Below are 23829 nucleotides of genomic sequence, written 5' to 3'. Positions count from 1 at the left end.
CCCTGGCGGTCCAGTGGTTAAAACTCCACGCTTCCACTGCAGAGGGCACGGGTTCCATCCCTGGTCGGGAACGAAGCTCCCGCGTGATGCGCGGGCAGCCAAAAAAATTTAAAATATATACAATTTAATGTTACACATGTAATACAAGATAGATCATAAAACAAAATAATGTAAGACTGATCATAAAATAGAAAACAGAAGCTGTAGAGAGAACACTATAATAACAATTTATTGCCTTAATATTTTATGATGAAAAATACCTCATGAGGTATGAAGGGTAATTATCATTAACAGCCTTTTATTTGAAGAGGAAAGTAATGTACTGAGAGTCAAGTGATTTTCTAAGGGCAAAACGTGGCAAATCAGAACTGGAACTTATTTTTCCTTATTGTCCTATAGGAAGAGTTTCCTGAACCAGACACAGGGTCAAAATGCTATAACTTCTCAAAAACTGTCTATTTGAGTGAATATATATATATATATATACACATATATATCTTGATTACTTACATGTCCTCTCATTTTCTTTCCTTTTTTTCTCACCTTTTCTTTTATCTCTTCAAGAATAAAAATTCGTTGATCGTGTGCTGATGAAGTTTCTTTCATATTTCCATGCCCTGCTGCCTGGATCAACTGTCATTTTATCTAAAGAGGTTCATATTTGACTTACTTCTGAGAGTTGTTTTTGGTCATGATGAGTTTTTCTTTTTTTTTAATTAATTTATTTATATGTTTGGCTGCACTGGGTCTTCGTTGCTGCGCATGGGCTTTCTCTAGCTGCGGTGAGAGGGGGCTACTATTTGTTGCAGTGCGCGGGCTTCTCTATGCAGTGGCTTCTCTTGTTGTGGAGCACGTGCTCTAGGCACACGGTCTTCAGTAGATGTGGCTCACAGGCTCTAGAGCGCAGGCTCAGTAGTTGTGGCACACAGGCTTAGTTGCTCCACGACATGTGGGATCTTCCTGACCCAGGGCTCGAACCCATCTCCCCTGCATCAGCAGGCGGATTCTTAACCACTACGCCACCAGGGAAGCCCCCAAGATGAGTTTGTCAAGCAGAAGATTTCAAACAATGCATACCCTCTTACGTAGTCTTGTACAATATTCATTATTGTACAATATTCAATTCTTGTACAATATTCAATATTCATCACCTGGCTGGGCAGATGCCACTACGCCTTCCAGAGAATATCCTATGGATTGAACTCCCTAGAAGAGGAATTCCTATAACTCCTTGGGGAAGCCAGAGCTAGACTATGACCCAAGACTCTTTTTTTCTGCCCCGGGAACCTTCATCTGATAGTGGCAATGTTTGCCTTTTCTTATACAACTGCATTTGGGCTTGCTTATTCCAGCAATAAAATATTTTGAGATTTTTTCTAAATTTGTCTTTTACCTCTTTTTTTTTTTAAGTAGTTGTCTTCCAAAATGATGTAGTGTTTTGTTTTAATTATTATTTGGGGTCTTCATTATTTTTATACCTTACATTCAATCTCCTTCTCGGCCCATTTCTTATTTATTTTATATTTCCTTTCACTCTACACCATTAATTTTAGGCACTCCTTTTTACTTTGGAAATAGTGTTAAATCGTGTATATCCCTTGATTTACTACATCTGAAAACACCTAAGATCTATTCTTCCACATGCTGGCGAAATAGCTCATGGGTACGCTGAAGAGAACTGCTTACCACTCCTCAAACATCACACACACACCCCCAAGAAGAGACACCCAACCCCAAGAAACAAAAGACAAGGTCACTTTCTGCCTCCCAGCCCTGGGGAGTTTCTGGAAAGGAGGAAGGCTCCATTCTAACCTGTTCCACATCTGGGCTCCAGCTTTTCACGAAGGTAGACAAGTCCTCCTTCCTGAAAAGCCAGTGATTCTTTCCCGTACCAAAGAAAATAACTAATTTTCTCAGTAGATCTCTTTGTAGGTGCTTTCACAGGGAGACTCAGGTCAGCGTGGTCTGTGTTAGAGTGAGAGGTACTTGGACTCAACAGGAGAGATGAAACGTTGATCTTCCGGGAATGGTGGCCGGAGAGCACGATACGCCCGCGGAGGCAACAGGGGTCTTTAGCAACGGGGGAACTGGGGGGATTGGGGCCCGTGTTCTTCTCTTTCACGCTCCAAACATCACTTCTTTGCACACGTCTTAAAGAGGAAATGGGAGTGGGCGAGGGACTCGCGGGCTCCGACAGGAAGCATCCCATTAGGGGGGAAGCACGCTCCGAACTCGCTGCTTTCCGGTTTCCGCAGCAGCAGTTTCGCCCCATCCGGAGGGGGTGTCCCCAACTGCGGGGACAGGGGGCGCACTCCGTCAGCCCCATTTTCCTTCTTGCCCTGCAGCCGTGCCCTGGAACCTTCGGCCGCGCGCTCGCGCCGACCCGCCGGCACCCAGCCCGCAGCGCCGCGCCTGGTAAGGGGAACCCGGCGGGGGTCCCAGCGTCCTGGGTGGAGGCCCGGGGAGGCGGGGCGCGTCCTGGAGGCCGCGGTTGAGTCAGGGCTACTGATTTCTCGTGGGATCTGACACCGGTTACCATACTTCTGGGCTCTCCCATCAGTGAAACGGGGCGCCGATGGTGAGCGTTATGGGCAACCGCGGATTCCTAGCGGGAGGGAAGCGGCTTCGGGAACCGCTCACCCCGCCTTCACGGCCCACAGCTTTCCACAGCGTGGAGGTCTTTTCCGTCTAGTTGCCTACTTCTTAGCTCTTCTGACTTTCATAAGCTTCACGGGGTTTCATAAAGCTTCACTAAGATTCTCAACCCATTTGACAGATGAGTAAACTGAAACTCACCAGGTGCCCGAACTAGGTGGGGCGGACGTCTCAGTTTTAGCTCTTCACTTCCCCGCACCAGCCCCGCCCCATCCCTGACAAGCACCACGCCCCCTGAGGCCTGGGTACCGAGAGTCTATTCCTAGGGCTCCACAGGACAAGTTCGGGGTCATTATGTTCCCGCCCTCATTGAGCCACGTGCTCCAAACGGAACCTCTCAGTGAACATTGTTCCATTGATCTGAAAACCAGCCCATTCTCCCCCAAATACCCACACTTTTCCTACGACACGATGTCGAACTCGATCGTATGGCAGACAGATTCCAGTGTGTACAGGAACCAACCCTTTGCTAAAGCTCCTGTGAGAGCCGCGTTATGAAATGACAACGCTAAACTCTGACACAAGTGATACCAGGAAAACAGCGGGAGGGGGCAGATGGGCGAAGGAGAATATGAATCAGGCAGACAGAAAATATTTTTATCTTTCCTAAAACAGCATGAGAGAGCCTGCTTTCCAATGGTTTGATAAAGTAAGGTGCCGTCAAGATAAAATCAGGTTCGTGTAGTGTACAAATCAGGAGGTACATTATATGCTCATTGGCTTCAACCTCCTACCTAAGCTACATCCTCCTGCTGCTCCTGTCAGATACTCTTATAATCTCTGCCCGCATGCTGCCCGCGACTCTCTCACGATTCCTGATCCCACCTGGGGGAAGATTAAAAGGGTTTTCCTTGTGGAGAAGAAATCTGCCTCCACTCCCGATTCTCCCTCTTCTGTCTACTATGTGATTGACACGTGTCACGTTCCTTCGAGTTTAGGATGTTTCCCGATCTTTTCCTAGGCTGATTCTGTCCTTTTAATATTCTATGACTCATTTTAGCATCTCCATCAATATCCTTTCTGACTAGCCTCTGCACACTTTATTATTTGTTAATATCTGTCCAAAATAATCTACTCCTCGGTGGGACGTGTCTCCCCCGGCAGCCTGAGCCACTCAGAAGACGGTTCAGGAGGACCGTGCGCGCCTCTGCTAATGTAACCTGAACTTTGACTGGCTTTTGTGAGGCCACAGAGCTCCATTTGGGTCACACTGATCATCAAGTCATGGGAAAACACTAGATTGCTTTAAACTGAAATACTTCCATTCCGAGCAACTTATGGCCCTGCGATTTTACCTTTGAATAATCTTTTTTTTGCACTCAAGATTTTGCAATACAGTTCCCTTTGTTAGTTTTAGGGTAAGCTTCCAGCCTGCCTGCCTCAGTTTATGTCCTGACCATGGATGGCAGCATGGTATGTGGTGTTCCAAGAGGTTCATTGACTGTATAATCTCTTCTCCACCCTGATAAATCTAGGAGAATACACAGGCAAAATGAGCCATGTTTTGGTCTTAGCTCCATGGAAGTTGTGTGATCGTGGGCAGGTCAGTTGAGGCTCAGTTTCCTAATATTTTAATAGAAATTTTAATACCTATCTTGATCACATCATAGGGAATTTAGGAGAACGATTCAAAGAACGGACATGAAAGAAACTTGAAAATTACAAACGGCTGCACAGAGGATTATTACCATGGTAAAGTTCATCATCAACATTGTCACCACTGTCGTCATCCTCTTTACCACATCGATATATTGATTCCAATATATAGCAACTGCCGTCTGAAGTAGAAAAGATGTCAGAGGATTTGAGCAGTTTTAGCAAAAGCTGGAGTGTTATTGACCAGAGGCCAGGACAGCGTGTGGGAGAATGTGGTGAGGAAAATGCTCTTCTCTGGGCTTAAGGAAAGGAAAGTGGTGCAGAAGGAAAAGGAAAGGAAGGAAGGAAGTTGCCTTAATAAATTCTGAGCATGTGACAAGGGCTGGTTTCCCTAATGAGGGCCATTTCTAGTCTTCCCTCCTGAGTGAACAGAAGCATGTGAAAGAGGCAGAAATAACAGAATCGACCTGAATAGCAAGTAAACTATGAAAACCGTTTTGAATTCAATGTTAATCAATAAAATGCACCTTTAAACCAATTAAGACATCCTAAGATACGCCCATCAGGGTGACCAAAAAATTAAAAATCTAATATCACCAAGCGTAGGTGAAGATTGGGGGGATTCTCACCCATGGCTGCTGCCAGCATGACTTAGCACAAGCTTCTTGGAGTCACATTTGGCAGTATCTTGTCAGGTGGAAGCTATATATCCCAGAGCAATCGTCCACGTGCACAAGGAGACGTGTAGGGGGATTCTTCTGCAGCGTGGTTTGTAGTAGCAAGCACGTATTTTGGCACACCAAGTGTTTGTTAATAAAATTGAGTTGGATAAAATGCTACATAAATAATGTCACTGACATAAAAGATTAAAATACCAAAAAGTACTATATATTACCTATACATACATGTGTATCTCAGAATATTGGTTGCCTCTGAAGGGAAGAGGGAGAATGAGACGGGTTGGGGGGAGTCAAAAAATAAATAAATGGAACTATATGTGTAATGTTTTAACTTTTTCAGTCAAACCAAACAGCAGCAGTGAAAATGCCAAAATACTTAGATCTGTTCACTGCAAATAGTGGGCATTTGTTTCATTACTCTGTGTATTTCTCCCCTTAAAATGTTTGCTTCAGAACTGCATAATCTTTAAAACTGAATAAATAAAATACAGTCTCGGAGATCATCTTAATTATAGTGGCACATTGCATGCTTGCCTTTTCTAATGCATGCTCACCTTTTCTAGCACCAAGAAGAACGACACAATATTATGTCTCATCTGAATGAAACATTTATCCCCATAGTTTTGCCAATTTCTGGGTATATCTACTGGAAAAATTTTTAAGTGGTTATTGGGAGACCCACAAGGGAAGACATGTGGTTTAAAACTGAGCAGGAAATGAATTTACCTTGAATTTGTCCTGAATGTTGACTCTGTCCCTCAGTCATGGCAGCAGCTTCTCTCCACCAGCTGCTCAGAGGGGAGGGAGGGTGGTGGCCGTGCTCCTCCATCTTCTACTGCATCCTCTCATGTCTGTGCTCAAAGGAGCCCTGGATCCCCAATTCCACACTGCCATTGGAAGGTACATTGTACTTTCCTCTTTGCCACTGGGATATCCATCTGGTACAAAGAGTTTCTGGGGCTGGAAATGGCCAGTACTTCAAACAAGCCAATGTCATTTACAGCAAGGCAATTTTTATTCTCTAGTCTAGCAAGTTTGCTTACTTTGATTCCAATAATAATAGTAATAATAAAACAATAAACAAAATCCTGCTTCTCATTCCACAGAAGAAGACTTTCTTTATTTCATGCCTTTTCAGGTAGAGGGGAGATAATCAACTGACTTGTTTTCAAACATTTCATGCTTTCCTATAGGATGAGGAAAAAGCAGGAGTTCATTGTGTTAATATAACCTAGAATCACCTGGCTTGCTTAAAGTTATATATGGATATTTGAAAGTAAAATATAAGTTAAAAAATTAGCGATGGAAACGGCTCATCTAAGGATAATTATTCTTGGCTGTCTGAATTGGAGGTGTTCTCAGGCCTTAACCAAGTCCCATATGGACACCTGCTTTTTATTCCTTTCCTTTTTTTATTCCAGAAGAGAATGGAAGGGCTTCAGAGGAGCAGATACGGGACTATGGCTGAAGGTAAGAAAGCCTCCAAATTCTCAAGAGCTCTAGGCATCAGGGAAGAGTCACTGTTTTCTCTCCTCCTTTTCCTCACCTCAAACACAGTGACAGAAAAGAAACCCAGTTGTTTTCCACTGCAGAAGAAAAGGCAGCTACCATGTTCTTATCTTCCCCACCATCATCACAGCACACACACCCGAGTGTGAAGCGCTCCCCTGTGCCGTGATGTATGGGAAATGAGGAAATGAAACTTCAAGTCAGAGGTCAGGGGACTTGGAAACGAACTGTGAAAATGATATCCTTCCCTGCCTGCACTCAACTGAAAAGAGGAAAACTTCCCCATAAAGATTTAGTGATCGTGTTTGCTAAAAAAAAAAATCCAGGATACTTAAGAAAGAGAAGAACCAACACAGGGTAAAAGGAATAACAATAACAGATTTTAGGAGACTAAAATGAACTTAATTCATCTGAGCTCCTAAGAACTCCAGAAATCCTCGGATTCGCACTCTCTTCATCCCTTGAAGATTTTAGCTCTTGATGCAGGGTCGCCCTCGACAACACCAGTTTTGTTCTAATTTCCTGTCATTCTATCAGCCAAATTGACGATCTTTCCAACGCACGTATTTCTTATACATGATGGTCTTATCATTTCTTCCTCAGCCACCGATCCAGGGTCATCTGTCAGACTGTTGCGGTCTCACACACACCTGCGAACTTCCCTCGGAGAGGAATCAGAACCAAGACAGAACACCAATATCCAGTGCAAATCCAAAGTAGATTAGTGATAGGCGTTTATTACGCACAAAAGCGCAAACCGATCGGGGCCTCACCAAAAGCAGGGTGAGACCCCGAGTCTTGTACGGGTGTGGTTTTTATATCCCAGGGTAACAGGATGTTCGTTCTAATTTTGAACTATTGGGTCGGCCATCCGGAACCCAGCGTCTTCCTGTTCACATTATGCTGGCAAGAAAAGCTCAATTTCACAGCAGCCAAGTCAGGCGGTTAGCAATAAAAGCAGTTACGGTGCAAACAGTTTTAAACCAAAACATTCCATCATTAATTCCAAGTATTACAATCGAAACTGTATGTTCTGGGACAGCGTGTCCCGGCACAAGACTCCGTCCTTGACTTTAACGACAAGCCTTCTGTAGGCTCACGTTCAAACATCCAACTCCCCACCCAAAAAGAGGAAACCCAGGGCCATTCAGCTGGTCCTCGGTGGTAGGTCACTGGAGCTCTTGACATCTGAGACTTCCTTTACCCCCAAGGTTCAGATGAATGTGATTGGCAGCCTGTGTGCCTGGGAATTAATTGGTGGGTGAAAGAGAGGTGATCATAGTTTCTCACTGATGACTTCTCATCCTCCACCTCTTTCTAATCTCACGTTTATTTAGCATGAAACTGGGCTAAGCACCTTCCCTGGAAAAGCTCAGGGACCAGCTTTCTGAAAGCTGTGTTTTCCCTGGTCCTGACGAAGCCCCTGGAGCGTCCTTCACAGTGTAGCGGTTCTTACTCCTGGCTATGCGTCCAAGTTCGGGCTCCCAGTGTGGGCTTCCTGCCATTCAAGAGTCGCCTCAAGTTGTCTGCAAACATTTGTATGTATTTAAATATCACTGTTTGGCAGGGAGAGAGGTCCATAGCTTTCATGAGATACCATGAAAGGTCCGTGACCTAAAAATCTTAAGAATCACTAACTTTACCAACAAGGACCTACTGTATAGCACAGGGAACTCTGCTCAATATTCCGAAATAACCTAAATGAGAAAAGAGTTTGAAAAAGAATAGATACATGTATATGTATAGAGTAATCATTTTGCTGCACACCTGAAGCTAACACAACATTGTTAATAAACTAAACTCCAAGATAAAATAAAATGTTTTTAAATCACTTAGTAAAACACGAAAAACTCTTTTTTTTTTTTTTTATAGGCGGGATAGAACATAAGCTGTTTGCAACCTCGTCCTCATTGCGGATCATCCTGGTGGGCAAAACAGGCAGTGGGAAGAGCGCCACCGGGAACAGCGTCCTCTGCCAGCCAGTGTTTGAGTCCAGGCTGGCGGCCCAGTCGGTGACCAGGAAGTGTCAGGGGGCAACGGGCACGTGGGATGGGAGGAGCGTCCTGGTGGTGGACACGCCCTCCATCTTTGAGGCGAGGGCCCAGGACCAAGAGGCGTACGAGAACATCGGGGACTGCTACCTGCTCTCGGCCCCGGGGCCTCACGTGCTGCTGCTGGTGACCCAGCTGGGGCGCTTCACAGAGCAGGACGTGGTGGCCGTGACCAGGGTGAAGGAGGTCTTTGGGGCGAGAGCCCTGAGACACACGGTCATCCTCTTCACCCACAAGGAGGACTTAGGGGACGGATCCTTGCATGACTACGTAGCAAACACAGACAACGTCAGGCTGAGGGGCCTGGTCCGGGAGTGTGGGCACAGGTACTGTGCCTTCAGCAACCAGGCCTCCGGGGACGAGCAGAGGAAGCAGCTGGCCGAGCTGATGGCCGTGGTCGAGGGGCTGGAGAGGGAGCTCCAGGGCGCCTACCTCAGCAACGACCTCTTCTTTGATGCACAGCGGCTCCAGCAGGGCGGGGGCGAGCCCCATGGAGAAGGTCACGTGCGCTACCTGGCCAAGGTGCGGTCGCATATTGCAAAGCAAAAGCAAGACCTGAGAGAGGCCCAGAGAAACCGCGCCTTCAAGGCGCTCCTGCGAGTCAAACGCTGGATCGTTTCTCACATCAGAATATTTGCTGTTTTTGTTATATGCTTTTTGAGTTTGCTTGCCATTTTAATTAGCTTGTGTAGCACTCACGAATGCTGAGCATTTTCAGATGATACCTGCCATCAGCTTCCATTTTTTCAGAGTCAGTATCTTTGTCTATGTTGATAAGGAACTTTATTTGCGTTTCGTGTAGTTTCACTTTCAATTTCCCTTCCTTGCATCGGACACACCGTCCATTTTCTTCAGCTGCATTTTAGGTAAATAAAATCCAAAGGAAAATCCCCTTTTTGTTTTGTTAAAAATGGTGAAAGCAAATAATAAACTAACTGGATACAGTCGTGAAATATTAGGGAGCTTGCAGGAAGGAAAGTGAGTGGACTGTCACGCTGTGTGAGCATCTCAGCTCTGTGACCTACTTTTTACAGCCTTGCGGTTGAGGAGAGAAACATGTTATATTAAAAGCTGGTAGTGGAATTCCTTATTGTATTCAGAAACGTACTCTGACTTCCTTGTAGGCTGTGGAAAAAAAAATAAAAAGGCACCCCCCCCCCCCCCGCAAGAGAGAAAGATGAGGACATATCGGTGGGGGGCGGGGGTGGTCTCTGAGGCCTGAAGAGGCTGAGGGAGAAAGGGGGAGGGGCCTGGGGGTGAGGAGAAGAGGAATGGGGTCTGTGCAGAGTCAGTGCCTGGGAAATTAAGGAACTGGAATTTGTTAGAGCGGGGCTTGGCAAGGGCCAGACTGTAAGGGTAGTATTTCAGGCTTAGCCGACTATCTGGTCTCCATTTCAGACACTCAACCGTTCCCTTGCAGCGCAAAAGCCGCGGTGGACAAGATGCAGGTGCCAGGCGAGGCTGCATCCCCATACGACTTTATGAAATTTGAATTTCATGTACTTTTCATATGTGAAACGTTTTGCTTCTTTTGATTTCTTCACCCTTCAATAAATGCAAAAGCCCTTTTTTAGCTCACAGGTTATGCAAAACGGGCGGCAGGCTGGATTAGGTCTGCCGCCTGCGGTTAGCCGACCCCCGTCTTAGGAAGTTTTCCATCATGGGTTGAGCTCTGATGTAGTGGAACATCGTGAACCCCAAAGTCAGCACAATCGTGTGTGATACCTGCAGAAATTTGGGGAAAGGGTGGCGTTGCCCATTTCAATGGTAGCAAAGAGAAGAGGGCAGACATTGGCGTGAAATCTGAGCGGAAGTCACGAAGTCAGTGGAAACAGGAAATCCGAAGAGGAGGGCCCTGTGCGGCCCCTCTGAGCTTCTCCTTTGGGATAGCTGCCGCCCCCAGCCCCTGCTTCGTACCCTGTAGGGGAGACCCGCAGTCGTCCCAGGCAGCCTGTGACTGGATGGGCAAGTGATGAATACGCTAGAATCTCAGGAACTTGACTGTGATGCCCAAGCGTCATTCTGCAAACCTCCACTGGTACTAAGGTGCGTGTTGGTCTCTACAGCGCTACCCCATAACTGATTCCAATCTTGTGCAAGGAGTGCTATGTCTGAGCTCCACAAACTCTTGAAACCCCAAGGAACTCTTGCGTTCTCAGACCAAGGACCCCCTCCTCAATGCAGTGTTTCCAAACGGTCCGACCTAACTCGGTCTCTCCCTTCCTTGTCTTCATTCAGTCCTGCTCCACCAACAACTGTGTGAGCGCTGAGTGTCGGGCTCTATGCTCAGCGCGGTAGGGGGATAAAGGCATATAAAAATGGGTATGAGAGAAATGTGTCAGCCAAAAGGAGGGGGCGGGCTCGGAGGGGGGGCGGGGGGTGGGATTGGGGGGTGGGCAGAGGCAACCTAGCCAGGGCTGGGCTTCTAGGAATGTGCCGGCCCGTCCCCCCCGGGACTCACTCAGGAGGAGGGAGCCCACGCTCAACGAGGGGAATGAGAATCCTGGTAGGAGGGATGCAGGGAGGCACCTGGCTGGGCGGGGCCCTGGGCGTCACCCCCAGGGTTCAAGGGCTACCTCCCCAAGGCTTTTAAGCAAGTTAGGAATTTTAGGAAGACCATGCTGCAGCAATGTGGCCATTGGACTAAATAAGTGTAAGCCTGAGAACAAAGGATACCATTCAGAGGAAAAGAATTCCCTCTTGGCCATCAGTCTGCACCAAAACACGAGGCGTGGGGAAGGAGAGGAGAGAACGCGGAGGGGCGACACCGACGGGGTGGAACTGACACAGTGTGGGCACTAGCAGCAAGGTCGGGAGGGAGCCAGGTTTCCGTCTTGCCTCCCTGTGACAGTGGCTCCCTGCACTGTCCCGGACCCTCAGAGGGAGAGTGGGCTGCGCAGAGGAAGGCAGACTTTGGAGCTGGTTGTGCCGTCCTTGAAGCCCTCTGGGCGGGGCGGTCTCATCCTCCCTCCAGGGAAGGCATCCCTACCAGGCAGGAACTCGGCCCAAGAAAGTATTAGAGAGCAGGGCTGCAGGAGGATGGTCTCCCATTCCCAGGCCTCCCCGCACCAGGAAGTCATCTCTTTCCCCAGGAGCAGCGTTGCCCAGTGATCCGGACGACATTCCACCTTTGTTGATTTCCAAGAGGAATAAAGCCGGAGGGTTAACCCAAGGATGCTTTACAGCAGAGAAGGAGAAAGGGTTTTGCTCAGCCTGTGCTCACACGTGAATGTTCGCCAAAGTAACTCCTTGGAAAGTGTTCAAATGTGGCTCTGTTTCTCCCTCAAAGGATAAACGAAGCATGGAAAAGACCCCCCTAGGGATCGTCCCATTTACTCTGCCCCCTCCTTTTGTCATTTCCAAAATAATACGACTCTAGGGATTTTTCACTTTCTTCAGGATTCAGTGAATGTCTACTCTAAGCAGGAAATTTGGCTGTAGAGGGAGGTCCTTCCTGATACTGGGAACAAGAAAAGAGAAATTCGTTTATTTAGTCTCGATTCACTTACTCACAGGAAGCATGAAAACAGGGAAGTTCTGATAGATTTAAGGATTTTTTTTAAAGGATATGGAGAACACTTCATTAGTTCAAATGTTTTAAATGCAGGTAAAAGAGACCCCAAACTCCAGTAGCTTAAGCAGTAAGGGAATTTATTGGCTGACATACTGGAAACCCAGAGACGGTGCAAGCTTCAAGGTGGTGGAGTCAGTGGCTCGGGCTGACTCCATCATTCTGCTTGGCTTCAACCTCAGGTCGGTAGCCACACGGCTGCTGTCATTCCAAGCATTACACTCAGGTCCAACAATGCTCAGAGGAGGAAGAGACTGTTTCTCTATGGGGGTCTTTCCTGGGCAAGCAGAAACCTGGCCCCAGCTCTGCAGACTTTTTCTCACTTCCCATTGGCCTGAATTGGGTCTCAGGCCTATGCCTGAGCTGCTCACTACAAAGAAAATGAGATTGTATATAGACCAGCCAGGCATCCCTCGATCTGAGCCATCGTCACCTTCCTCTGAGGCACGTGGCTTCACCGAGGGACTGGTGGAGGCATGAACCAAGCCAGAAACCTACAAGGAAGATGGGAGCCGCGGAGATGACAAACCATGTCCTCTGCAGACCAACAGAATTTATTTCTGAAATGAACAAGGAATCCTTGAGGTGATACTTTAGAAAAGCCTCTGACAAACAGATGAGACGGAGGAGAATTAAAGATGATACCAGATGATCAGCAGAATAAGAAGGAAAAGTACGCTGCCCCAGACAAGACAAACACAAAGAGCATCGTGCACAGCGGCCCAGCGCTTGACTCGCAGGAGCGCCTTGAAGGCGCGGTTTCTCTGGGCCTCTCTCAGGTCTTGCTTTTGCTTTGCAATATGCGACCGCACCTTGGCCAGGTAGCGCACGTGACCTTCTCCATGGGGCTCGCCCCCGCCCTGCTGGAGCCGCTGTGCATCAAAGAAGAGGTCGTTGCTGAGGTAGGCGCCCTGGAGCTCCCTCTCCAGCCCCTCGACCACGGCCATCAGCTCGGCCAGCTGCTTCCTCTGCTCGTCCCCGGAGGCCTGGTTGCTGAAGGCACAGTACCTGTGCCCGCACTCCCGGACCAGGGCCCTCAGCCTGACGTTGTCTGTGTTTGCTACGTAGTCATGCAAGGATCCGTCCCCTAAGTCCTCCTTGTGGGTGAAGAGGATGACCGTGTGTCTCAGGGCTCTCGCCCCAAAGACCTCCTTCACCCTGGTCACGGCCACCACGTCCTGCTCTGTGAAGCGCCCCAGCTGGGTCACCAGCAGCAGCACGTGAGGCCCCGGGGCTGAGAGCAGGTAGCAGTCCCCGATGTTCTCGTACGCCTCTTGGTCCTGGGCCCTCGCCTCAAAGATGGAGGGCGTGTCCACCACCAGGACGCTCCTCCCATCCCACGTGCCCGTTGCCCCCTGACACTTCCTGGTCACCGACTGGGCCGCCAGCCTGGACTCAAACACTGGCTGGCAGAGGACGCTGTTCCCGGTGGTGCTCTTCCCGCTGCCTGTTTTGCCCACCAGGATGATCCTCAACCAAAATGATCCTGCATTTAAGCTCTCTTCTCCTCCACCTGTCAGAGCACACGGAAAGTTAATGCGCCATTGCCATGGGCTGAATGTGTCCCCCCCAAAATCATGTGCTGAAACCCTAATCGTCAATGTGATGGTGTCTGGAAGTTGGGTCTTTGGGAAGTGCTGAGGTCTAGATGAGGGCGTGAGGATGGAACTCCATGATGGAATTAGCGTCCTTCTAAGAAAAGAAAGAGACTAGAACTCTCTTTCCCCCAGATGAGGACACAGCAACCCGGAAGAGTGTTCTCCCCAGACACCAGCTCTACCACACCTGGACCTTGGACCTCCCAGCCTCCAGATCAGTGAGAAATTAACATTTGCTGATTACCACCCAGTCTGTGGTGTTTGTTTTAGCAGCCTGAACTGACAAAAAGAGTAATAAATGCCTTTTTAGGAGGAAGAGAAGGAAAGATAAAAAGGAAAAGACCTAGAAGAAATAGCGTCCCTGGATCAATCAGGCTATCACACTCTCTTTTCCCACGACAGGGCTGGGCTCAGAGTAAATATTCTTAGGTAGAGAATAAAGGGAAGTCATGCAGGGTTGGTGGAATAAATCATCCCAGCTGGCCAAAGTCCTTAGGAGCGCTCCTTTTGGGATGCTGAACTTTTCCACCCTTTCCAGAACATTCTCCCTGTTCAGTTCCCACCCTGAAGGCCTTCTGATGCTCAGAGCTTCCTGCAACCACTGAATTAATTGTTAGTCGCATACTTTCATCTCCTCCCATCCCTGCCTGGTCTCTGTTTTACAAGATGGCAGGGTTTTATCTGAAAGAACTTACCCTTACTAAGGAGAGCATGACAGCAGATAGCCTGATAAGTTCTATTTCTTGGGGGATATGCATTTTTCTTTGTGTTGAGGTGACTCTAGTCTTGTACCTTTCCCTACAGGTGGGAAGTTTGCTGACCCAATGCTGAGTTCTTGGTCCCCAGGTGTTGTGCAGGGCTCCACCAGATCTTACCTTTGATGCACGTGTCTTCTCCACCCTTCTGAAGCCCCTCCATTTTGTTCTAGATGGAAAACAGGCAGAGATTGTTCATACTCGAGTCGGATGTGGCATCCGACACAAAACACCACATTTTATAGATGAGGAGATTGAAGGGAGAAAAAAACAACTACTGAAGGCCACACATACTTTAATGGATGAGCCGAGACTAAACCCAGGGCTGCTGACCCTCAGCCTTTCTTGGCACGAGACTGAACTTCCTCACGAAGAGTATATAGACAGTCCCAACACAAGAGCACCGCACGTGCTTTCCCACCACCTGAATTTAGCTACTAACAGGATGCACTGAAAACGTGCTGTCCACCCAGAAGACCAACTAAGGAAGTTGGTCATATCCTGGCTTCCTGGCTCTCTGTCTTCAGGGTCTCAGTCCTGGCACCCAAACTCAAGATTGCCTCGCAAAGTTTCGCCTTGGGTAAACTCACAAAAGACGTTCTTCCCTAAGTTTCCATGGTGATGGTGGTAGAGAGGGTCACGAATCATCCCAGTTTGCCCAGGACTGAGAGGATCCCCTGATCAAAGGAACTTCAGTGTTGAAACTGGGAGAGCCCCAGGCAAACCAGGACGAGTTGGTCACGCCAGGAGTAGGAGATTGTCGTGACCCCAGGTGGGCAGTGGGGTGGAGCATACGTCCGGTAAACAGAGGGAAGACCTGATCTGTTAGGCTCAGACCAGCTCTTATGTTACCAAAGATCTATGCTTCCATATTCTCAGCTCAAATAGTCTCTGACCAGTAGCTACCTCAGAGGCATCTCTCTCCAGTCCACTCCCCTTCTTTCATTGTTCCCCATATGCCTTTTTCTTGATCTTTGTCTTTCTTCCTACTTCCTACTTCCTGTGCTCAGCGAGTGGGGCCACTCAGGCCCCACCCAAGGATGACTACTCAAGCTTCACTATTGGGAAAGAACTTCACGACCCTTCCCAAAACTGCATCAGGACCTCACTGTGTGCCAAGTTTTAGAGTATTTTCTGAGGCTCAAGCAGTTAATGCTAAAGAATGAATCTCTAATTGTGGAATTTCAGCATCTGGGACAGGTGAACCGAAAAAAACTACTTTTTGGAATAAGTAGATTTCCTCCACGCTCCTTGGAATCACACCATATAGGATGTTATCTAGCCCCTCCACCTCTGAAACTGGCCACAGTGATTACCTTTGAAGGGAAAATAATTTAATAAATAAATAACTTGGGAATTATTTTAATTTGAATGTCAAAATTCAGCCTCTATCAGACAGTTTCCCGGTAATATCTTGTAATTCGTTCTAATGGTATTTTCAAGCCAAAAGAGAATTCTGCCTCAAGACTTCAACATCAGCTCCTGCCTGAGTTTCCAGCCTGCCAGTCTAGGACCTACCAGCCCCCGTAATTGTGTGAGCCAATCCTTCAAATAGATTTCTTCATACGTACATCCTATTGGTTCTGTTTTTTCTGGAGAAAACTGATACATCGATCCAGCTGACTCTCTGTGTTGAAATTTGGAGAAGGAGCAAACCTGAAAATAATTCTCACCTTTGGCTGGATCTCTTCAAGCACAAAGTCTACAGGGAGGAGTTTTTAAAAGATGTGATTGCATGGGGGGGGCACATGGGGACACAGGTGTTTTTTAGATATCAGCTTATTTTCTGTGCTGATGACCTTGAAGCCAAGGTCCTCTGTTTTCTCATGTACTGCCCTTGGATCATCTTGAATGGTGGTCTCCAGAGAGGACCAGCAAGGAGGGGCTCCCAAGCATCTGAGGACACCGGGCTGGTACCAGGTAAGTGATTGGATGAATGTTAAGGGGCAGAGAAGGTGATGCTGAAAGAGCTGCAGAAGGGGGAGCTGGAGGGGGGCTGAGGCTGATATGCCTGGACTCAGAGAAATCAGGTAACACTGTCCACGTCTTTTATACATGAGGAATACAGCAGCGACGTGAAGCCACCTGCAGCCAGGACTGTGGGTTGAAGGGATATCCGAGAGAGATGGCAACCCCTTCACGGTGTCTCCCGGCCAATTGGGAGTGCAGGCAGGACCAGAGTGTGCCGCCTGCCCTGTGTGCTGGGAGGGATGTTCCCCTCTGGCTGCCCCTCAGACCCTCGGGAACGGGTCAAGCAGCGCTACTCACCTGGTGTGTATGGCCAAGCGACTGGTAGCCAGCCATCTTGGAACAAGGATGAGAGGCTTAAATTCCTGCTCTCTCTGAGTCTAGCCTGAGCAGAAGGAGAAGTGAAAAAAGGAGCCCCTTCTCAAGAACCATCTTTCTCAATTATTTTGTGAGGATTTTTTTTTCCCTCTCTAGTCCAAACGGCCACACCTCTGGCCAGAAGGCTGCCACCGGGTCCCAGCTGCACACCCTCCCCTGCTCTGTTCCCTGCAGATCCCTGTGCCCTTGTCACCACATTAGCCCCCTCCCGACATCACCATCATCGTGCTTTCTCCTGGCCATCAACCTCACTGCAGAGCCATCATCCTTTATCCACTCATTGAAAATGTTACTAAATACCTAGCTTTGCTAGACACTTCTCTCCCTACACTTGGAGGACGGTTGGACCAGTTTAGAGAACAGCTCCTTCCAAAGACAGGGAAAGAAGGTGATTCCTTGTACCACCCTTGGGAAGCCCCACTTCCTGCGACGTCTCCACTGGGCAGGGCTGAAAGGAGCACGTGGGGACAGGAAAGGTAGAGGCACCCTTGGCAAAATTGTGAAATGGGCTGAAACTGGCCTGAAATGGGCCAAAACCCAGGCAGATTATCTCACTCTCATTTGCCAAAAGTATTCAGGATCTCCTCCCTACTGGCCCCACGGGAGAGGGTTGGAGAAGGTGACACGCCGATTAGGAATCATAAACAAGATGCCATGGTGAGACACCGTCACTGTCAAAGGGTGCCAAGCAGGGTAATCCTCCAGGGATAACGCCCTCGTAACTCCATCCTGGTCAGTGAGCAGGTTAAATCATTTTTCAAAACAATACATTGTATGCCTTTCTCAGAAATAAAGCACGTGTTTTACCCAAGCGGTAAAGCACGTGTTTACCAAAGCACGTGTTTTATTTCTCAGAAATAAAGCACGTGTTTCTCAGAAATAAAGCACATCCTGTTCCTGAAATCTTTTTCCCTCTTGAAAACAGAAACTTGCCTTCGAGTTGAGCGGTGTATACAACAGAGACAAGCAACAGACATCAAGTCAGATTAAAATCGCAAGGCCAGTTTTCAGCCTGTTCTTCAAAGGGCATCCTATGACTTCTGGGAGCAGGTTGCAGGGAGGAGGGTCAGACCATCCTCCCTCACCCAGCAACGTGCAGAGAACTCTATAGGTGCACCCAGATGTGGGTGCCTATGTGAATACACTTTTGCACAAACGCGAGAAATAAGCAAGCTAGTATCACCAAAGGGCTACTCTCTGAGCTCATCCTGTTCAAAATTTTAGGTTCTGAAAAATATAGTACTACATTTTCTGTTTGCAGTTATTTGGGGCTTTAAGGTATGTAATTCCTGACCCTGATAATTTAGGAATGATGAAACTCAGGCTTAGAAAGATCACGTGTGCAGATTGACACAGATTGTTACTGGGAGAACTGCACAGAGAGGGAGAAGGAGAGGGAGGGAAGGGGAAAGAGAGAGGTAGAGAGACGAACAATCCCTGTTACCTGGTAGGTCCTGGAAAGTTCTGCAAGTTCTCAGACGATCTTGCTGCAATCTTCCCTCCTCTCCCAGGCAGCCTCTCTCATTGGCTTCTAGTCTCTTCACAAAAACATAAGAGGAGTGGCAGATGAAAAAACCTGGCCACCAATTCTACCTGCCAGAGAGAGAGAGAGAGAAAGACTGCGTCCCCCGGGGCAAGAAAAGGACAATGTGTGAGTTTCCTCACCAAGCTATCCTCAGAGAGTGACTCAAAAGCCCTCGGAGACGCCAGAGGAAGAGGGTTTTCTTTTTCGGCTTGTCTTGGTTTTGTTTTCTTTTTAATAACAGTCCCATTTCCTTCTCCCCGCCGCGTCTCTGTAAGGCTTTTGTGCAGAACAGGGTCTCTGCCTGAGTTAGTCTGGAGACCCGGGGAAGCCAATGAACATCTGGGGCACAGCTGCACCCCAAACCAAGCACCCGCCGCCCTTCACTGGCCCAACTCGCATCTCCCCACGCCCACCATTTCTGTCTCCTGCATAAAGATAGCTTCTTATATGTAATTCCAGATGGCAGTGAAGGCTGAACTCAAGGCAGGCATCTTGCTTGAGACCTTCTATGGCTCTGGCCCCCCTTCTTGTTTCTCTGTCAAATGCCCTGCTCTCAACTCACCAATGCTTTGACCTGAGGAGGAAACAAAGTTTGGTAGGTTTCTCCACCTAGGTGGACTTGCATTTCCACAGAAGCCAGGGGCACATCCGACCCCACCCACAGTGCGATTTAGGCAAAGTGACAGGCACTTAAGAGGATAGGGGCGCCATGGCGTCTCCCACTGCCCTGGTTAATGTTCTTCCTCTGCTTCTGTGCAGAGGCCCTGCTGGGGGCCCCTGGGTTGCAGGGGCTGAAGCACCTCCCTGGAGACATCCTTAGAGTGAAGGGGGCAGAGTTTGAACCATTACTTGCGCATTTGGGTTCAGAACTATAAGTTGAGAAACAGCTATAATCAGGACATTGAGCTGCAAGTAATTCTTGCTTCTTTGCCTAGAGGGGAGGGCGTTTATAATGCAGATAACACCCACGTTTCACGTTTGCAATGAAAGCCATGCCTGGCTTACAGAATATTCTCCCATATTGATACTGTCATTTTAACTTTTCAAACAATAATAGCTATTACACTGAATGAGGTGGACACACGCCCTCCTGCTGTAGAGGACAGAAAGGCATGCTTTTAACGTACAGAAGACATTTTTTGTCTTTGCTAGCTAGAAATCCCTCTGCTGTCTCATTTTAGTTGGGTGGGGGGGGTGGGTAGGGGAAAGAAGGTTAAAAGATCAACTCCTCTAAAACAAAAATAACTCTTTGTGCTAGACATTTACCAACTCTCAACTGGTTTATCGTGAATACTTCTATGCACGAAGTCAACCTGTTCAGTCATCTCAGCACATAGTTTGTAAATACCTGGTACACAAGACATTGCTCAACGATATCAGATCCACACCTGCCACGTGAGTTCTGCACGGTTGAGGTAAACCTGTCCTTTTACTTGTCTTGAGCTACTGAGGCTAATACGACCCCACACCATAGACTATGGATCCTGACCGGCTACTTTCTGTGCATTAGAAAAAATGCAAATTAATCACTGAAAAAAATCATCTTAGTTCTGTCTTCAGGAATTTCCTCAGCTACTACATAGGGTGAGATGAGCCGCCTTCTACTGGGGACAGTTGTACGCTTTTTCCTCTAAACAGCCTCTTCATATACTTAGCTGATTTCTTCTGCTAAATTATATGTATTTTTCTTGTTGATTCAAGAAAGGCCTTTATTTATTACTCAAGAAAGCAAAATACTACCTACTCTATATAACACTGGTTCACACTCCTTTCCTGCCCCTTTCCTTTCTTTGTGTAGAGTTTTGTGACTATCCAGGACTCCTCTTTTTCTTCAGTGTTAGCTCTTGGAATTCTAGTGATGGCTCTTCAAACCATAAGTGCTTCTCATGGTTGGTGAAAGAAATACCAGCAAATAAAAGGAGGGAAATTGTTCCTTTGCCCCTACAGCTACAGAGGAAAACAGCAAATATTATTCCTGCAACAGAGTCTGTGAGATATCCAGTCCTCGAACACTGTAGCTCTGCCCCGTGAAAATAACCATTGGTCTCTCAAAGCTTGTAGAATTATGGTTGTCTTATTTAATAATGTGTTTCCTGGGACTTCCCTGGTGACTTCCCAGTGGTTAAGAATCTGCCTGCCAGTGCCGGGGACAGTTCAAGCCCCGGTCCAGGAAGATCCCACGCACCGCGGAGCAACAAAGCCCGTGCGCCACAGCTACTGAGCCTGCGCTCTACAGTCCGCAAGCCACAACTGCTGAGCCCATGCACCACAACTACTGAAGGTCATACACCCTAGAGCCTGTGCTCTGCAACAAGAGAAGCCACCACAATGAGAAGCCCACGCACTGCAACGAAGAGTAGCCCCCTCTCACCGCAACTAGAGAAAGTCCACACACAGCAATGAAGACCCAACACAGCCAAAAAATAAATAAATAATAAATTTATTTTAAAAAATAGGGCTTCCCTGGTGGCACAGTGGTTGAGAGTCCGCCTGCCGATGCAGGGGACACGGGTTCATGCCCCCGGTCCAAGAGGATCCCACGTGCCGCGGAGGGGCTGGGCCCGTGAGCCATGGCCACTGGGCCTGCACGTCCGGAGCCTGTGCTCTGCAATGGGAGATGCCGTGGCAGTGAGAGGCCCGCGTACCACAAAATAACTAAATAATAATAATAATGTTTTTCCTCATTGTGAGATGTAAATTGAAATCTAGTAATTCCTAACAAGTCTAAATACTCATAAGGTTTCTTGGACAGCTCCAAAGGAGATCACTGATACTTCTTTCTTCTGCCATAGGCATGGAGGTAATAAAATAAAACAAAATAAAAGAGTCAAGAAAGTTTGAGACTTGTGTCTCTAATTTAAATTGACAATATGCTCAGTAAGAGAGAACTGTCAATTGGTGTCGAATGTCTTGCAGATACTGCCCTCTGCTGTTCATCTAAGTTAGCTACAATAAGTTTTTTGCTCAGTCTGGAAATTTTAACAAACATTTTCTTTATGGCTTCTATCGTTCTTAGAAGGCCCTCCTTTCTCATCCCTTTATTTAAAAATATATTATTTAGCTCCATACAAAAATCTGCACATGAATATTTACAATAGCTTTATTCATGATCTCCAAAATTTGCAAGCAACCAAGATGTCCTTCAGTAGGCAAATGGATAAATAAGCTGTGGTACATCCAGTCAATGGAATATTATTCAACATTGAAAAGAAATGAGGGGTTTCCCTGGTAGCACAGTGGTTAAGAATCCGCCTGCCAATACAGGGGACACAGGTTCAAGCCCTGGCCCGGGAAGATCCCACATGCCGTGGAGCAACTAAACCCGTGATCCACAACTACTGAGCCTGCGTGCCACAACTACTGAGCCTGTGTGCCACAACTACTGAAGCCCGCACGTCTAGAGCCCGTGCTCTGCAACAAGAGAAGCCACCACAATGAGAAGCCCGCGCACCGCAACAAAGAGTAGCCCCCGCTTGCTGCAACCAGAGAAAGCCTGGGCGCAGCACCAAAGACCCAACGCAGACAATAATAAAAATTAAAAATAAATAAATAAACAGAAAAGAAATGAACTATGAAGCCATGAAAAGACATGGAGGAACCTTAAATGCATATTGCTAAGTAAAAGACGCCATCTGAAAAGGCTACGTACTGTATGATTCCAACTCCGACATTCTAATAAAGGCAGAACCATGGGGACAGTAAAAGATCAATGGTTCCAGGGTTTGGGGAGATGGATGAATAAGTGGAGCACAGAGTATTTTTAGGGCAGTGAAACTATTCTGGCTGATGTTATAATGGTGGATACATTTCACTATACATTTGTCAATACCCATAGGCTAGACAACACCAAGAGGGAACCCTCATGTAAACTGTGGTCTTTAATTAAATAATAATGTATCAGTATTGGCTCATCAGCTGCAACAAATGTACCACACTAAAGCAACATATGAATTGGGGGGAACACAGCATTCAGACCATAGCAAGAATCAAATGCTTAGATCAGAAAAGAAGAAAGCTCTCAGAAAATCTATTTTTGCATCAACCTTAAGAAACTAGAAAAAGAAGAGCAAAAATAAACCCAAAAGCTAGCAAGAAGATTGAAAAATGATAAAAATGAGAGTAGAAATCATGGAATTAAAAACAGAAAAAACAACATGAACCCCAAACCTGATTCTTTGAAAAGACCAATTAATAAACATCTAAAAAATATTTTCCTGGACTTCCCTGGTGGTCCAGTGGTTAAGACTCCATGCTTCCAATGCAGGGGGCACAGGTCCATCCCTGGTTCAGGGAACTAAGATCCCACATGCCATGCAGTGCAGCCAAAAAAAAAAATATATTATGTAAAAAATTTTTTAAATATATTTTTCCAAGGGAAAAAGGGAGAAGACACAAACTACTAATATCACCAGTAAAAGAGAAGACATTACTACTGATCCTACAGATATTAAATAGCCATTATTAGGTGGTTATTTAATATGTAGATGGCTGTAGATCCTGTGAACAACTCTATGCCCATCCATTTGACACTTTAGGTGAAATAGTCTTTCAATTCCTGGAAAGACACAAAAACCACCAAAACTCACTCAAGAAGAAAAAGTTAGCCTAAACAGAATAGAGAGCCCCAAAATGAACCCACACTTACATGGGCAATTAATCTACACAGAGGAGACAAGAATGTCCAATAGGGAAAAGACAGCTTCTTCAATAAATGGTTTTGGGAAAACTGGACAGCTCCATGCAGAAGAATCAAACTGGACTAGTTTCTCACACCATATACAAAAATAAATTCAAAATGGATTAAAGACTTAAATCTAAGACCTGAAATCATAAAACTTCTAGAACAAACATAAGCAGTGAGCTCTTTGACATCCGTCTTAGTAACATGTTTTTGCATCTGTCTCCTCAGGCAAGGGAAACAAAAGCAACAATAAACAAATGGGACTACATCTAACTAAAAAGCTTTGCACAGCAAAGGAAAATAAAAAGTAAAATGAAAAGGCTGCCTACTGAATGGGAGAAGATATTTGCAAATAATATATCCAAAAGGGGGTTAATATCCAAGATATACAAGGAACTCAAACAACTAACGTCAAAAAAATAATTTGATTAAAAACTGGGCAGATGATCTGAATAGACATTTTTCCAAAGAAGACATACGAATGGCCAATAGGCACATGAAAAGATGCTCAGTGTCACTAATCATCAGGGAAATGCATATCAAAACCACAGTGAGATATCACCTCTCACCTATCAGAATGGCTATTATCAAAAAGACAATAAATAACAAGTGTTGGCCAGGATGTGGAGAAGAGGAAACCCTCATGACCGTTGGTGAGAATGTAAATTGGTGCAGCTGCTATGGAAGACAGTACGGAGATGCCTCCAAACATTAAAAATAGAACTACCATATGACCCAGCAATTCTACTCCTAAGTATTTATCCGAAGAAAACAAAAGCACTAATTAGAAAAGATATATGCACCCCTATGTTCATTGCAGCGTTATTTACAATAGCCAAGATATGGAAGCAATCTAAGTGCC

General features: G+C 46.7%; 2 protein-coding genes across 6 annotated transcripts; one reads left to right on the top strand and one right to left on the bottom strand.

The window, feature by feature from the left end:
• Positions 1–2264: 2264 nt before the first annotated feature.
• Positions 2265–9548, top strand: LOC132524462 (GTPase IMAP family member 5-like). 5 transcript variants are annotated; one of them, XM_060156380.1, is made up of 5 exons: positions 2346–2415; positions 4131–4198; positions 4266–4347; positions 6353–6401; positions 8313–9548. In XM_060156380.1, the coding sequence occupies exons 3-5, from the start codon at positions 4345–4347 to the stop codon at positions 9197–9199; spliced, it is 939 nt and encodes a 312-aa protein (XP_060012363.1). In that variant the 5' UTR covers positions 2346–2415; positions 4131–4198; positions 4266–4344; the 3' UTR covers positions 9200–9548. The 5 variants fall into 5 exon arrangements, with proteins under 5 accessions (XP_060012369.1, XP_060012364.1, XP_060012368.1 ...); XM_060156382.1 differs by having other exon boundaries at positions 4266–4526; XM_060156381.1 differs by lacking the exon at positions 4131–4198 and having other exon boundaries at positions 2297–2415.
• A 2605-nt stretch (positions 9549–12153) lies between these two features.
• GIMAP5 (GTPase, IMAP family member 5) lies at positions 12154–18387 on the bottom strand. Its single transcript, XM_060155913.1, has 3 exons — positions 18206–18387; positions 14536–14584; positions 12154–13575 (listed from the first exon to the last, which is right to left on the bottom strand). The coding sequence occupies exons 2-3, from the start codon at positions 14576–14578 to the stop codon at positions 12695–12697; spliced, it is 924 nt and encodes a 307-aa protein (XP_060011896.1). The 5' UTR covers positions 14579–14584; positions 18206–18387; the 3' UTR covers positions 12154–12694.
• Between the last annotated feature and the right edge of the window lie 5442 nt (positions 18388–23829).

The sequence above is a fragment of the Lagenorhynchus albirostris genome, chromosome 8 (genome assembly GCF_949774975.1).
Source record: "Lagenorhynchus albirostris chromosome 8, mLagAlb1.1, whole genome shotgun sequence".
NCBI lineage: Eukaryota > Metazoa > Chordata > Mammalia > Artiodactyla > Delphinidae > Lagenorhynchus > Lagenorhynchus albirostris.
Note: the sequence above shows the minus strand (reverse complement) of the source record. Positions and strands in the feature narration are given on the sequence as shown.